This window comes from Solanum stenotomum, chromosome 6 (genome assembly GCF_019186545.1).
Source record: "Solanum stenotomum isolate F172 chromosome 6, ASM1918654v1, whole genome shotgun sequence".
Classification (NCBI taxonomy): domain Eukaryota; kingdom Viridiplantae; phylum Streptophyta; class Magnoliopsida; order Solanales; family Solanaceae; genus Solanum; species Solanum stenotomum.
In genome coordinates this window covers 3,108,086-3,122,627 of record NC_064287.1, presented here as the reverse complement: position 1 = coordinate 3,122,627, position 14,542 = coordinate 3,108,086, and the positions used below count along the sequence as shown (strand labels likewise).

The window sequence follows — 14,542 nt, the reverse complement described above, 5'->3', positions numbered from 1 at the left end:
GGGGGGGGGGGGATTAGGTGTGTCTCTGGGATTTCGGGCATAGGCTTGGGGGGGGGGGGTACTTATGCATTTTCCCTTGATTGTAAGAAGAGTTAATTATGTGTCTTATGTGTTGAAGTCTATATTGATTAGAGATAGTTAATATATAGTGGGAAATCGATGCATTGATTTCGCTCAATAAGTAATAGAGTCATTACTTAGTGTGAGATTAAGAGTTTAGTCTCATTGTTGTATCTGGAGTCTGTATTCACTTTTGCTTGTGATTAGTGAAAGCAGTTGAAAATCATGTGTGACAGGTCATGGTTTTACTCCCTTGAGCAAGAAGGTTTCACGTAAAACTTCTTGTTCTCATTGTTGATTGTTTTAACCTCTTACTATATTCTCTTTGTACGTTTGACCTGGTACTACATCACACTGGTGGACGCATACATTCCAACAGATTCCATTAGTTCCATTGAAGTAACGGAATGTAGCCAACTGTAGGTCATGATGTGCCTTGAGATGGCTTAAGTTACTCTGTTGAGTAACTTCCCTAATTCTATAACTATTTCTTCTTACATGTTTCAGTTCTCTTGGCCAAAACCTTAAGACAAGCACCTTCGATGGAGATATTATCTTCACCATCTTCATCTCAATTATGGGGCTTATCTTGTTTTCCTTGATTATTGCCAATCTGCAGGTTAGCACATGCACTCACCCTTTATCAAACAATGTTCTAAAATGTTGTTTGGACTCTGCAAAATATCTAGAATGAAGTTTGAGTAATTTGTGTTGTTTTTTTTTTAACAGAAATTATTTCAATTTGACCTGGTTAGAGTAGAAGAAATGAGAGTGAGAAGGGGGGATGTAGAACAGTGGATGTCTCATCGCATGCTTCCCAACAATCTGAGAGAGAGAATTAGAAGACATGAACAATACAAATGGCAAGAAACAAAGGGAGTTGAGGAAGATTCACTCATTCAAAATCTTCCTAGAGACTTGAGGAGAGATTTAAAGCGCCATCTCTGTTGGTCTTTGCTAAAAAAAGTAAGTACTTTTTGATCACATTTATAACTATCCTTGTCCAACTTCATCATTTGTTGTGTCGAAATGGTGTTTTATCTGGTAAAGAAATATGAAACTTGAGCAACCAAAGAATGTTGCTCCCTCCATTTCATTTACTAGTTTCTGGATTGCACGTGTACCCATCTAAATTGACATAAATTGTTTCAAATTATCATTGTATCAAAAATAGTGTTATAATTAAATTATATGAATATCATTCATTTTCAAACAAAAAATAGTTCAAATATTTGGAATCTACTCTTGGATACCAATAGTAAATTATAATATGACAACAAAGTATCTCTTCTCCAAATGAAATAAAAGATAATAATATTTAGTACTTTAAAATACTATAATTATAAACACAAATTAATATATGTATATTCTTATCTCATATATTAATTACCTACAAGACAATGTTCAGAGAAAAGAAGAAAGATAAAAATGAAAAGAATTTGACAGTCACTTCTTAACGTTAATTAAAATAAAATGAAGGCTACAATTATTAATCAATATTTTTTATTATTATTAAGGGATCATATCAAGTATTGGATCCTACCAAATTAATTTTTCAAAAATGAGCTTAGAATACAGAAACATAGCATCAACGGAGTGTCAACTTAAATATGAAATGGTACCAAAAGTTGAAACATTGAATTTGCCTTTCTCAAAGTGAGACAAAAGGATAAATAAATAAGGATAAACATTTATATCATTATTTATTCCGTAATTAAAGAAGTTATTAATAATTTAATCATACGTTACTTTATCCATTTCAAATTATTCATTGTGTTTCAATCTTGTACACCCCTTCTGATATTATTTTTTTTGATAAAAATGTAGTTTTATATATTCTATCTTACACTTCTCTTATAAAAAAACAAACATAAATAAGTAATTAATAAAATCGTAAGAAAAAATTAAATAACTTTTATTATCAATTAATATAGTACAATAATTTAATCGTTAAAAAGATCAAGTAAATTATAATTAATTTTTTTTACAAATTACATCACACAAGTATATTAGTAAAGAGTCACGATCTTATATTTCGATGCATGACCCTTTATTTTACATTCAAAGAAGGAAACTATGTACTAAAAAAAAACATATTCTTCTTGAATTCACCTTTGTTCTTCTAAAGAAAGAACAAAAATAGTGCTTTGTTCTTCCCTAAAGAAGTTGATTCCCCCCCCAAATCTTAGCTTGCCCATTCCTTGTAAATCACATGATGTTGTTTACTCCAATATTTTCCATATTTATAGATGACAAATGTAGGAATAATCCAAAAATTATAAGAGAATGTTTATAGTCAAGAGTTCGATAAGTACAAATCAGATATAAATGCATGAAAATATCAACAATCTTTCTTGGATAACGTGACATGTTGCTAATACATTAACCACATTAAATTGCTTGTAAATTTCAAAATAACCTTTGAAATTCCTAAAAAAGATCTGTTATTTTTTTTTGTGCATTGAAACATTAATGATTGCGTAATAATTTAGTTTCGAAGCATAAGTTATTAGAGGAACAATGCTAATTTAGTGAATGAAAAATGGTCATTTTTTTAAGAATTTTAACTTTTTTTGTTCCTACTTATAGTTATATATGATATGATATATGATATGATGATGATATGATATGATGACATTTGACTAAAATGGAGTTTACGAAAGAACAAGTAACTTTTGGCACATTCGAGAAGTACCCTTAGTCCTAAATATGTCATCACATTTTTATGGCTATGAGCATGTCATTAAGGTAAAATGGAAAGTTTAAAGTACAAGAGTTCTGAAATATAGAGACGTGTCATTCTTTTCTAGAACAGAAGAAGTATTAACTATGAATGAAACCTTATCAAACCACATTAAATTTTCAATCAATCAATCAACTATATATCAAGCACAAACTAGTAGGGAACTTGTTATTTTTTCTGAACCGTCTCTGAAGTTTTGATGATTTAACAAATTTTGGACTTGATCCCAGATGAAACTAAGAGTTCTGTACATGTAAAAAGACAATTGTCCAAAAGCTGCAGTCTGCTATGGTTGGTGCACATCTTTTAGCAGAACAACAGACTCTCATCCAATGGCAGTGCTCCAAGGATTTGTGTTCATCTTATATTAGCCTTTTCTTTAACAACAAAAATCAGTTTTTCTTAATCCAAAAAAAAAAATTCACAAGTTCAAAAAGGCAAAGGTCATTCTCTCAAGGAATATTATTCGGAAGAACAACAAGGGACCTAATAAAGTTATCATTGTTCTTAGTTGTCTTGCAGGTTTGTATTTCTGTGCTTATCATGTGTAGATCTATTCCAGTGTTATAATAGAATTAGATCGGTTGCTTGTCTGAGTTTTTAGCTTTGAGTCATATTAACTAGAGTTTGTTAGTCGAATATGCTATATTCTAGTCAAGTATCTTTTCGTTTTTTGTTTGTTGTTCTTTTGGGTAGAGTTGCCTAAAAATGTCAACTAGAATTAGTTGTAGTGTGGATGTAGTAGAGTTGCTGCTTGTTTCTTCTCTTATCTTTGAGCTATGAGTTGGTGGCTCGAGTTAGCCTGTTGGGTTCTTGAAGTCTAGTTCGACTAGAGCTAGATGGAATTTAGTGGGCAATAGAGTTATTGCTTAGCTTTTTCTTGTAGTAGAGTTGCTACAGTAAGGGGAAGGGATTAAGAGTTTAATTCTTAGATTACTAAAGATATGAAATCTGAAGCTTTGCTCCTTTATAGTAAATGGAGTTTGGGCTGAAATCTTGTGAAACAAGTTGTGGTTTTCTCCTCCTTCGAGCAAGAGAATTTCCACATAAAACTCTTGTGTGAGTTTTACTTCCAGCAGTTTACTTTCCACATTGTAATTCCTGGTCCATTGACCATTAGTGGATGCATACATTCTAACAGAACCACATTAACTCTTGCAACAAAGGGATGCCCAATGCACTAAATCTCCCTCTATGCAGGGTCCGCAGAAGGGCCGGAACCCAAGGGTTTATTGTACACAGCCTTACCTTTGCAGAAATGCAAGAGGCTATTTCTACTGCTTGACACATGTGACCTCCTGGTCAGGCTCTACTTCCTTGGTGAAGTATCTCATTCTACAAAACTGGAACAAATCTCTCGTGCTTAAGACATAAGAAAGAAAGTTGTACCCCTTCTACTTTTTCTTAGGCAGTGTGTTGATGATCCATAATTTCTCCTTATACCAGAGCAGCTCTGTCGGAGTTATTTATATATCGTGAACGACACACTTTAATCATTTATGATGATGCCTCCAAACAAGCACTAAATTTTGCATTGGTTTGGTATATAATGCAGGTTCCCATATTTGAGAAAATGGACAAACAATTACTGGACGCATTGTGTGACAGACTGAAACCAGCACTCTTCACAGATAAGAGCTTCATAATCCGAGAAGGCGATCCAGTAGAAGAAATGCACTTTCTAATGAGAGGTACACTGTTAACTCTGACCACAAATGGTGGAAGGACTGGTTTTTTCAACTCTGTTCATCTCAAGGCTGGCGACTTCTGTGGTGATGAGCTTTTGACATGGGCTTTAGATCCTCATACTTCCTCCAGTAGTCTTCCAATTTCAACTAGAACAGTGCAGGCTGTAACTGATATAGAAGCTTTTGCCCTCACTGCTGATGACCTCAAGTTTGTCGCCTCGCAATTTAGACGTGTGCATAGCAAGCAACTTCAGCATACTTTCAAGTAAGTTTTTTTAAGGCCTTGTTCCATTTCATTACAAGCTTCAATTTGCATCAGAAAACAAAATGGTAAAAGTTTCAGAGAGAAGTATTGGCTGTTTTATTGATAATATATTGATGTTCGAGCAAACAAAGCATGCTCGTATACAAGTAGTAAACCAAAAAGTAGAAAGCCTAAATATATATGATTTTCTACAAACAACATTCAATCTTCTATACTCCCTCAAAAGCTCTCCTACTTCGTTCCTTCCAAACAACCCACATATATAAGAGCTAATAACACAAATTTCACGCCCTACGATTTCTCCTACTTTCATAACTCCAACTGGACATAACCTCTAGTATCAGCCAAAAAAACTATGTAAAAATCTCCCATCATAATCTCGATTCCATCGGACAACGAATAAGTAGATGGTTGACATCTTCACTGCACTCATACACATAAAACACCAACTGACATAAGTGAGCTTCCTCCTCTTCAGATTCTCTGCCATCTTGATCACTTCTTTAGTTGCTAACCAAGTAATAAAACACACCTTTCTCTACTATGTTTACATATCACAGAACATGGTAAAAAACACCCCGGAAGGACAAGTAGATTTTCATTTCAAGAAGGTATTTAAATAACATCTACATGGCACCACTCGAAAAAAAAAATTAAAACTCATGATGTACTTGGCTAGTTCAGGTTCTTCTCACAACAATGGAGGACATGGGCTGCATGCTTTATACAAGTAGCATGGCGTCAACACTGCAGAAATAAGCTCGAGAAATCCTTAAGAGAGGAAGAAAATAAACTGCAGGCTACATTAGCTAAACAGAGCACAAATGCACCAAGTCTTGGTGCTGCCATATATGCATCAAGGTTTGCAGGTAATGTTCGGTGCGCCTTGCGACGCAACAATACAACTGGTACCGAATCATCTCCCACAGAGGTTGTGTGGCTAATTGACTAGAGATGTTGGAATATGTTTTATAAATAATGTATTTCTTGAGTTAGTAGGACATTTTCTATTTGGAGCGACACACTTTCCTATTTAGTCCGTTCCAAAAGGAATATTTAGAAATAATTTATTTTTAAAATTCTCCTTTTCTCCTTAATAAAATGTTTTATAGTCATATAAATATATAGAGCTTTGTTTTAGATCATAGGTTCAAAAGTCTTCCTTTTTTCGTAAATATCATGTCAAGTCCAACCATGTCACATAAAATAAGACTGATGAAGTATCATTTACTAGATTGTGGAAGAATCTAATATTTCTGTCTCCTTCAGCATACCAAATAACCCCAACCTTTTATCTCCAAAACTCCTCTTAAAGTCAAGCAATTTTCACAACACCTTAACGATTAGACTAAACCTTTAACTTGAATCAAGATGTGTCAATACTTGTATATATATATATTTATTAAATCAAAATTTAACCTCTATATACAATGTAATTTTCTGACGAAAGGGTGTCGCTTGTAGGGGGGCCAAATCAAACCCAACCCATTTAGGTTTGGGTTGGTTAGTAACCCGCCCATTTGTTAGCTCAACCCATTAAAAATTTGGTTGATATGTCACCCAAATTGATTTTGAGAAATCTTGTTTTTTTTTTTTTAATTTTATATGTTATATGTAGTTATAATAAAGAAAAAAAATTATTAGGTACTCATTAAAGCTTATAAAATAATAAATCTATTAAAACTTAGTAAAAAATGGGCGGGTTGGGTTATGACCGGTTACTAACCCCTTACCTAACCCATTTTAACCCAACCCATTTTGATCCAAATAAATTTGGGTTGAGTTGAATCTTGACCCGTTTATTCTCTTGACCAATTTTGACCCGCCCAATTGTCACCCCTAGTCTCTTGACACCCATTGCCCAAGGATGGGTGCGTCCGCCCCTATTATAAATGTCCTTGCTTCATTGGGTCAAAGCTTTTTTTAATATTTCCACCTTGGGCTTAAAAATTAAAAAAAGGAACTTGTGACCTTAAACAATAGGTCACGTGAAAAATTAAAATGAAAATATTTTTAGAAAAAGAAAGATTTAAAAAGGAAGTGAATCATTCTTTTTAAAAGGATGGAAATATTATATTTTTAAATAATAAGTTTCATAAAAGAAATTATCACTTCATATATGAATTGAATATTCAAATGATCTTTTACTTTTCCAAAAAAAAAGTGAGTATTATATAAAATAACATTATTATATTATATAGATTAGAAAATTGTTAACAATACACCTTTAGACGAGTCTTTTGAAAAGTCAGCAAGTAAAAGTACATCAACTAATGGAAAATGTTGGTACGTAGTTTTCATGGCATGTATGTGGGACCCAACCATGCATGTAGGGAAATTTCTTAGGGCTTGTTTGGAAATTACTAGTTTAGTAATTATAAAAATCAAGTATTTATAAAAATAAAATAAAAAGACTGAAGGAACATGTGAATAAATGTCATTGTATGATAAATACATGTATATATAAGACCTATTAAAAATGAGTAAAGAAAGAATTTGAAAAGTCATTTAATAATCGAAAAAGTGTAACTAAACCTTCTCAATTTAATTCAATATTTTTTTTACTAATAAAGTAATTACTTACCAGACCAAAAAGTCAAACCATATAAATACACTCAAATCATACTTAAATCTAATAACAATGTAATCTTCCAAACAAACACTTATTAAAAAGGGAAAAAAGAAACAATACCTTTTTTTATTTTTCATGACTGCTTGATATTCATATTAGAACTCAACTAAATTTTAAATTAGTATTGAAAAATCCCATATTAGGATAATTTTGGTGCGGAAGCAGGGGCTAGAGGGTAAAACACTTCTTAATAAATCCCTAATAAAGTTTGACTTTCTATATCTTGTAGGGTCCAAACTTGAAACACTTAAAGTAGGAAGAAATAATACTTATTTTATTTTTTTGGTTTTTTTCATTCGGTGTCTGGTACCTACATTGGAGTTTTGACTATTTCGGATTCTTGGTGCATAGGGCCCCATTCTGGGGAGCGCTCCCTAACAATAAGGATGTTTTCATAGTTAGGACTCGAACTTGAGACCTTTGATTAAGGATGAAGTAGCTTCATCCGTTGCACCACATCCCGTGATGGCTGAAGAAATAATATCTTTGCTAGATGTGTTCATTGACTTGTGACTTTTCTCCCACCTAAGTCTTGGCAGTTTTCTGAAAAAAAGACCAAGTCCACCTTTCTATTAACTCAATAAGATGACTGCCTTTTCATAGCAATATCTAGGAACTTTCTTATACAGAAAAAATTGAACACACATATACATATTACTTGTCCTAAACTTCACTTCATTATTCAATGCCCATGTAAGTTATCTCCAAATTATGTTCATTTCACCATGTAAGTTTCTCTATGCTTAAGTTAATTTCTCAAGGTTCAAACTTCTTTTTTATACTTTTTCTATAGTTTGGGTTTTATTTCCTTTTATATGAGTTGATCTTGATGTTAGGTATTTGTTCTGGTTTTCTTATCATATTTGGATTCGTTTTACTTGAAGGGAGAGCAAAATACTTGTCATAAGTGGTATCTCTTTCATATTTAGCTAATTCTTTTCTCGGATTTCGTATACTTGTCTTTTTTTACCAGTNGGCGACTTCTGTGGAAATGAGCTTTTGACATGGGCTATAAGCCCTCTTTCTTCCTCCAGTAGTCTTCCAGTTTCGACTAGAACAGTGAAGGCTGTAACTGATATAGAAGCTTTTGCCCTCACTGCTGATGACCTCAAGTTTGTCGTCTCACAGTTTAGACATCTGCATAGCAAGCAACTTCAACATACGTTCAAGTAAGTTTATTTAAGGCCTCGTTCCATTTTATTACAAGCTTCAATTTGCTTCAGACAACAAAATGGTACAAGTTTTGGGAGGTATTTTGATAAACTGTAATATATTGATGTTTGAGCAAACAAAACATGCTCGTATACAAGTAGTGTACCAAAAAGTAAAAAGCCTAAATATATATGTTTTTCTACGAACAACATTCAATCTTCTATACTCCCTCTAAAGCTCTCGTACAGTAGGAGTCCTACTTCGTTCCTTCCAAACAACCCACATAAAAGCTAATAACACAAATTTCACACCCTACGATATATTTCTCCTACTTCCGTAACTCCAACTGGCCATAACCTCTAGTATCACCCAAAATAAACTAGGTAAAAATCTCCCATCATAATCTCGATTCCATCAGACAATGAATGAGTAGATGGTTGACATTAAAACTAAAACTCATGATGTACTTGGCTATATCAGGTTCTACTCACAAGAATGGAGGACATGGGCTGCATGCTTTATACAAGTAGCATGGCGTCGACACTGCAGGAATAAGCTTGAAAAATCCTTAAGAGAGGAAGAAGATAAACTGCAGGCTACATTAGCTAAAGAGAGCACAAATGCACCAAGTCTTGGAGCTACCATATATGCATCAAGGTTTGCAGCTAATATGCTATGCGCCTTGCGACGCAACAATACAACTGGTACCAAATCATCTCCCACATTACCTCTACTGCTTCATAAACCAGCTGAACCAGATTTTAGTGAGAAAATATGATTCATGAGGTTGTGTGGCTAATTAACTAGAGATGTTGGAATATGTTGTATAATGTATTTCCTGAGTTAGTAGTACATTTTTTATTTGGAGTCTTTTTTTTCTACTCCCTAAGTTTCGTTCTATGTGGTACACTTTTCTATTTAGTTCGTTCAAAAAAGAATGTCATCGTACTATATTTAGAAATTATTTATCTTTAAAATTTTCCTTTTATCTTTAATGAAATGATTTAGTGTCATATAAATATCTAAGCTTTGTTTTATGTCTCCTTCAGCATACGAGTTGGGTTGGGGTGGGGGTCCTTTTAAAATAGTTCTTTGACTATTTCTTCTCTAATGATCAACTGTTTAGAAATGGCAAATTACATAATAGACTTTATAACTGTATTTTTTATAATTGCGCTCCATATATATAGTTTTGTTTGCTATTGAGGTTGTGGTTTGTATATTTTTGTCCATTTGTATATTTCGATTGCGAATGTACAAATAGAGTAAGTATATATAAATTTTGCATTAATACATTCAGGAATTTTTTAGAACTTCATTTGTATATTTCACTTGCCAATATACAAAAATGATAATTTATTATGAATTTTTCATAACTCTTATACAAATAGACAGGGTAAGCATATACAAATTTCTGGATTTAAACAATCAGAAACCAAATTGTACTATACAAATCAGGCGAATTATACTAAATCAGGGCGAATGACAAGAATTGGAGAAACTATAGTTGCGAATTACAATTTCTTAAATTATAGTTTTTGTACCTAATATAGGCTAAATGCTTGCTATTCTGCATAATTTCCCCTAAAAAATATCCCAATTAATGTTCTTGCTTCATTTGGTCAAAGCCTTTTATAATATTTTCACCTTGTGCATAAAATTTAAAAAGGGTGTCCTTTTTTAAACTTGCGACCTTAAACAATATGTCACGTACTGAAAAGCTGTAATTAGAGTGTTATCAAAAAAGGAAAGAAGTTTTTTTAAAACAAATTAAAAAAGAAAAATAAATCATTTTTTTCGAAATGATGAAAATACTATATTTTCAAATAATAAATTTCACAAAAAGAAATGATCACATCATATACTAAATGAATATTCAAATGATCTTTTTTTTTCCCACAAAAAAGTGAATATTATATAAAATAACATTATTATAATTATATAGATTAGAAAACTGTTAACAATATACCTTTAGATGAGTCTTTTGAAAAGTCAGCAAGTAAAAGTACATCAAATAATGGAAAAAGTTGGTACGTCTTTTCATGGCATGTATGTGGGACCCAACCATGCATGTAGGGAAATTTCTTAGGGCTTGTTTGGAAATTACTAGTTTAGTAATTATATATAACCAATTATTTATAAAAATAAATAAAAAATTGAAGGAACGTGTAAATAAATGTTATTGGATGATAAATACATGTATATATAAGAACTATTAAAAATGAACAAAGAAAGAATTTGAAAAGTCATTTAATAATCGAAAAAGTGTAACTACACCTTCTCAATTAAATTCAATATATATAATATTTTACTACTCCCTCCGTTTAAAAAAGAATGACCTTCTTTCCTTTTTAGTCAGTTTAAAAAAGAATGACCTCTTTTCTATTTTTGGTAATTTTAATTTCAGTTTTCCACGTGACATGTTTAAGGCCACAAGATTAAAAGACAATTTTGTACATTTGACATAACTTTAATTTAAAATCACAAAATTCAAAAGCCTTCTTTATTTTTTTTAATTCCGTGTCAAGTCAAACTAGATCATTCTTTGTGAAACGGAGGTAGTAATAAAGTAATTACTTACCAGACCAAAAAGTCAAACCATATAACTAAATCTAATAACAAGGTAATCTTCCAAACAAACTCTTATTAAAAAGGGGAAAAAGAAACAATACTTTTTTTTTGATTTTCCATGGCGGCTCGATATTCATATTAGAACTCAACTAAATTTTAGATTAGCATTAGAAAATTCCACATTGAGATAATTTTAGTGCGGAAGCAGGGGCTAGAGGGTAAAACACTTCTTAATAAATCCCTAATAAAGACGATTTTGACTTTCTATATCTTGTAGGGTCCAAACTTGAAACATTTAAAGTAGGAAGAAATAATACTTATCTTTTTCTTTTTTTTTTTTTTTTCATCCGGTGTTTGGTACCTACATTGGAGCTTTGACTATTCCGGATTCGTGCTGCGTAGGGCCCCATTCGGGGGGAGTGCTCCCTAACAATAAGGATGTTTTCATAATTAGGATCCGAACTCGAGACCTTTAATTAAGGATGAAGTAGCCTCATCCGTTGCACCACATCCCGTGATGGCTGAAGAAATAATATCTTTGCTAGATGTGTTCATTGACTTGTGACTTTTCTCCCACCCAAGTCTTTGCAGTTTTCTGAAAAAAAGACCAAGTCCTCCTTCCTATTAACTCAATAAGATGACTGCCTTTTCATGGCAATATCTAGGAACTTTCTTATACAGAAAAAATTGAACACACACATACATATTACTTCTCCTAAACTTCACTTCATTATGTTCATTTCACCATGCAAGTTTCTCTATGCTTAAGTTAATTCTCAAGGTTGAAACTTCTTTTTTATACTTTTCCTATAGTTTGGTTTTAGTTCCTTTTATATGAGTTGTTGATGTTCAGTATTTGTTTTGATTTTCTTATCATATTTGGATTCGTTTTAGTTGAAGGAAGGGCAAAACACTTGTCAGATGTGGTTTATCTTTCATAATTAGCTAATCCTTTTCTCGGATTTCATATTCTGATCTATTTGTACTAGTGAATTGTTCAAACCATGTTGATTTATTATATCGTCCTTCAAGATTTGCTTTGACTGACATCTGGTTATTTCGATCTCAATAATTGAGACTGCTATATGATCTGATTTCAAAAGTTCATGTTGCATGAAGCACACATTTTTCTTGTTTTTTTTTTATATAATTACTATTATTATATTGGTTTTTTGGAATTAGAACAACTACTACTACGCCTCAGTCCAGAACAAGTTGGAGTATTTGAACAATAACTACAACTTCAATTTTTCCACTAATTGAATTTCACATATTTGTTGTTTTTTGAACAGAGAAGCTGAAATATGATGAATCCCAACCAGGAAAAATATGTAAGGTTAGTTCAATCAGCCTCATATACCAAGAAATGTCCAATTCTTTTTATTTTGGGCTTGAGCTAAAAATTTCATTATCAAAAGCTTACATAAACATCATGATACAATATCGATTCGAGCTACATGCTAGAGGAATTAATTTGAAAAAAATATGTTAATCAATGAAACTAACAAGATAGGACTTCAATGGGAATTGAAGAGCAAAAAGAAGCAGAATTTTCACCGAGGGGTTCATCATAAAATATATATCCTTCAAAAATATGTGATTTTCCTCCAAAGGAGTTCAGATGAACCTACTTCCGCCCTCTAGCTCCGCGCCTGCTTAGACTCTAACCAGGCGTTTTTGTACTTAGGTTTGAGGATTGGAAGTCAGAACAATCATCCTTCAGCATTGACAATGAAAATTCTCAGGATAATAGGCCATTTTATGTCAGAAAACCATCATTGAGCTCGTTGATGAGCAGCGTTAAAAGAAGGTTCGAGAGGGGTTCTAAAAGAATTAGTAGCTGGAGAAAATCAATTCGCGTGTATCCTCTAACTGATAAGCCAACAAAAGATCAATATGTAGAACCAAAGAAGAAAGTTCATGATCCTCAGGGGAGATTTCTTCAGCAATGGAACAAAGTATTTGTATTGGTTTGTATAATTGCTGTGTCACTGGATCCGTTGTTCTTCTACATTCCTGTCATTGATAACAGCAAAAAGTGCCTTGATTTGGACAGGGCGTTAAAGATCACCGCTTGTGTTCTTCGTTCTATCACTGATCTTTTCTATATCTTTCACATTATCTTGCAATTTCGTACTGGCTACATTGCTCCTCCTTCTCGAATTTTTGGAAGAGGTGAGTTGGTTGAAGATTCCTATGATATAGCCAAGCGATATTTGTTATCATATTTCATCGTTGACGTTGTAGCAGTCCTTCCACTCCCACAGGTTTGTGTCCTCAAAAGCTTGTGTTTTTTGGCATTCTCTTAGCTTAAGAGAGTATGATATTAACAAGTTTAACCTTGTTTTTGTGCAGATTGTGATATTGGTTGTCACTCCCAATGCGAATGGCTCTATTGCTCTGGCGACGAAAGAAATGTTAAAGATTGTCATTTTTGCTCAATATTTTCCAAGAATTTTTAGAATTTATCCATTGTACAAAGAAGTAACAAGGACTTCAGGCTTATTTACTGAAAGTGCATGGGGTGGAGCTGTTTTCAACCTTTCCCTCTACATGCTAGCCAGTAATGTAAGTTCCCTTTCAACCAATGGATTATCAACATTACGTAAAAGATAGAGATAATGATCAAAAACACACCAAAACTATTACTTTTTTGCAAGTTTCACACCTCAACTACCAATTGTTCTCTTTTTCTACCTGAATTATCGCCGCTTGTTCCATTTTACTATCTAAACTATCACCATATATGTTTTAAAACAGACCTAGTTGAGGAGATGGTGATAGTCTAGGTAGTAAAAGGGAACAACTGATAGTTGGGGTGTGAAACTCATGAAAAAATGATAGTTCAAATGTGTTTTTGACAATTAACTCTAAAAGATAATTACAAGTAACTGTCCATAATAAATGGAAGTAGTAACATGATAATGCTAGTTAAATAACATTAATAATGTAAAGTTTCTTTATACTGTCCGTATATATAAGTTAAGTCAACTCTTATAGGTGCAAATTAAATGTGTGATCTCAGGTAATTGGAGCATTTTGGTATTTGTTCTCAGTAGAACGCCAAGATACATGCTGGCGCAATGCGTGTCTCAAGATCACTGGCTGTTCATTACACCACTTATATTGTGACAAAAGTTCGATTGAAAATGCTTCCTTACTGAATTCTTCTTGCCCTCTCATGAAACAAGAAGATATACGTGATCCAAATGTCTTTGATTTTGGAATCGCTCTTGATGCTCTTCAGTTTCGGATTGTGGAGAAAAGGAAATTCTGTACCAAACTCTTCTATTGCTTTTGGTGGGGGCTGAGAAACTTAAGGTCTGTTCACTTCTTCTTATTCCTATGCATACATTTTGACCTTGGTTTTTCTTACAAGCTATTAAAGTATTGCGGATGTTCTGAAAATTCCTGTATTTTGGACAACAACT

General features: G+C 32.8%; 1 protein-coding gene across 6 annotated transcripts in view; it reads left to right on the top strand.

The window, feature by feature from the left end:
- LOC125868135 (cyclic nucleotide-gated ion channel 1-like) overlaps positions 1-14,542 on the top strand; it is a 70,509-nt gene that overhangs the window by 52,305 nt on the left and 3,662 nt on the right. For 2 of the 6 annotated variants that reach the window (XM_049548740.1, XM_049548741.1), the window contains exons 2-5: positions 12,404-12,447; positions 12,799-13,378; positions 13,467-13,679; positions 14,137-14,432. In XM_049548740.1, the coding sequence (XP_049404697.1) occupies positions 12,416-12,447; positions 12,799-13,378; positions 13,467-13,679; positions 14,137-14,432 (1,121 nt within the window). In that variant the 5' untranslated portion in view covers positions 12,404-12,415. Of the gene's footprint in view, positions 1-8,009; positions 8,116-12,403; positions 12,448-12,798; positions 13,379-13,466; positions 13,680-14,136; positions 14,433-14,542 lie in introns of those variants that run through there. The other 4 variants (XM_049548742.1, XM_049548744.1, XM_049548739.1 and 1 more) reach the window with 3 other exon arrangements.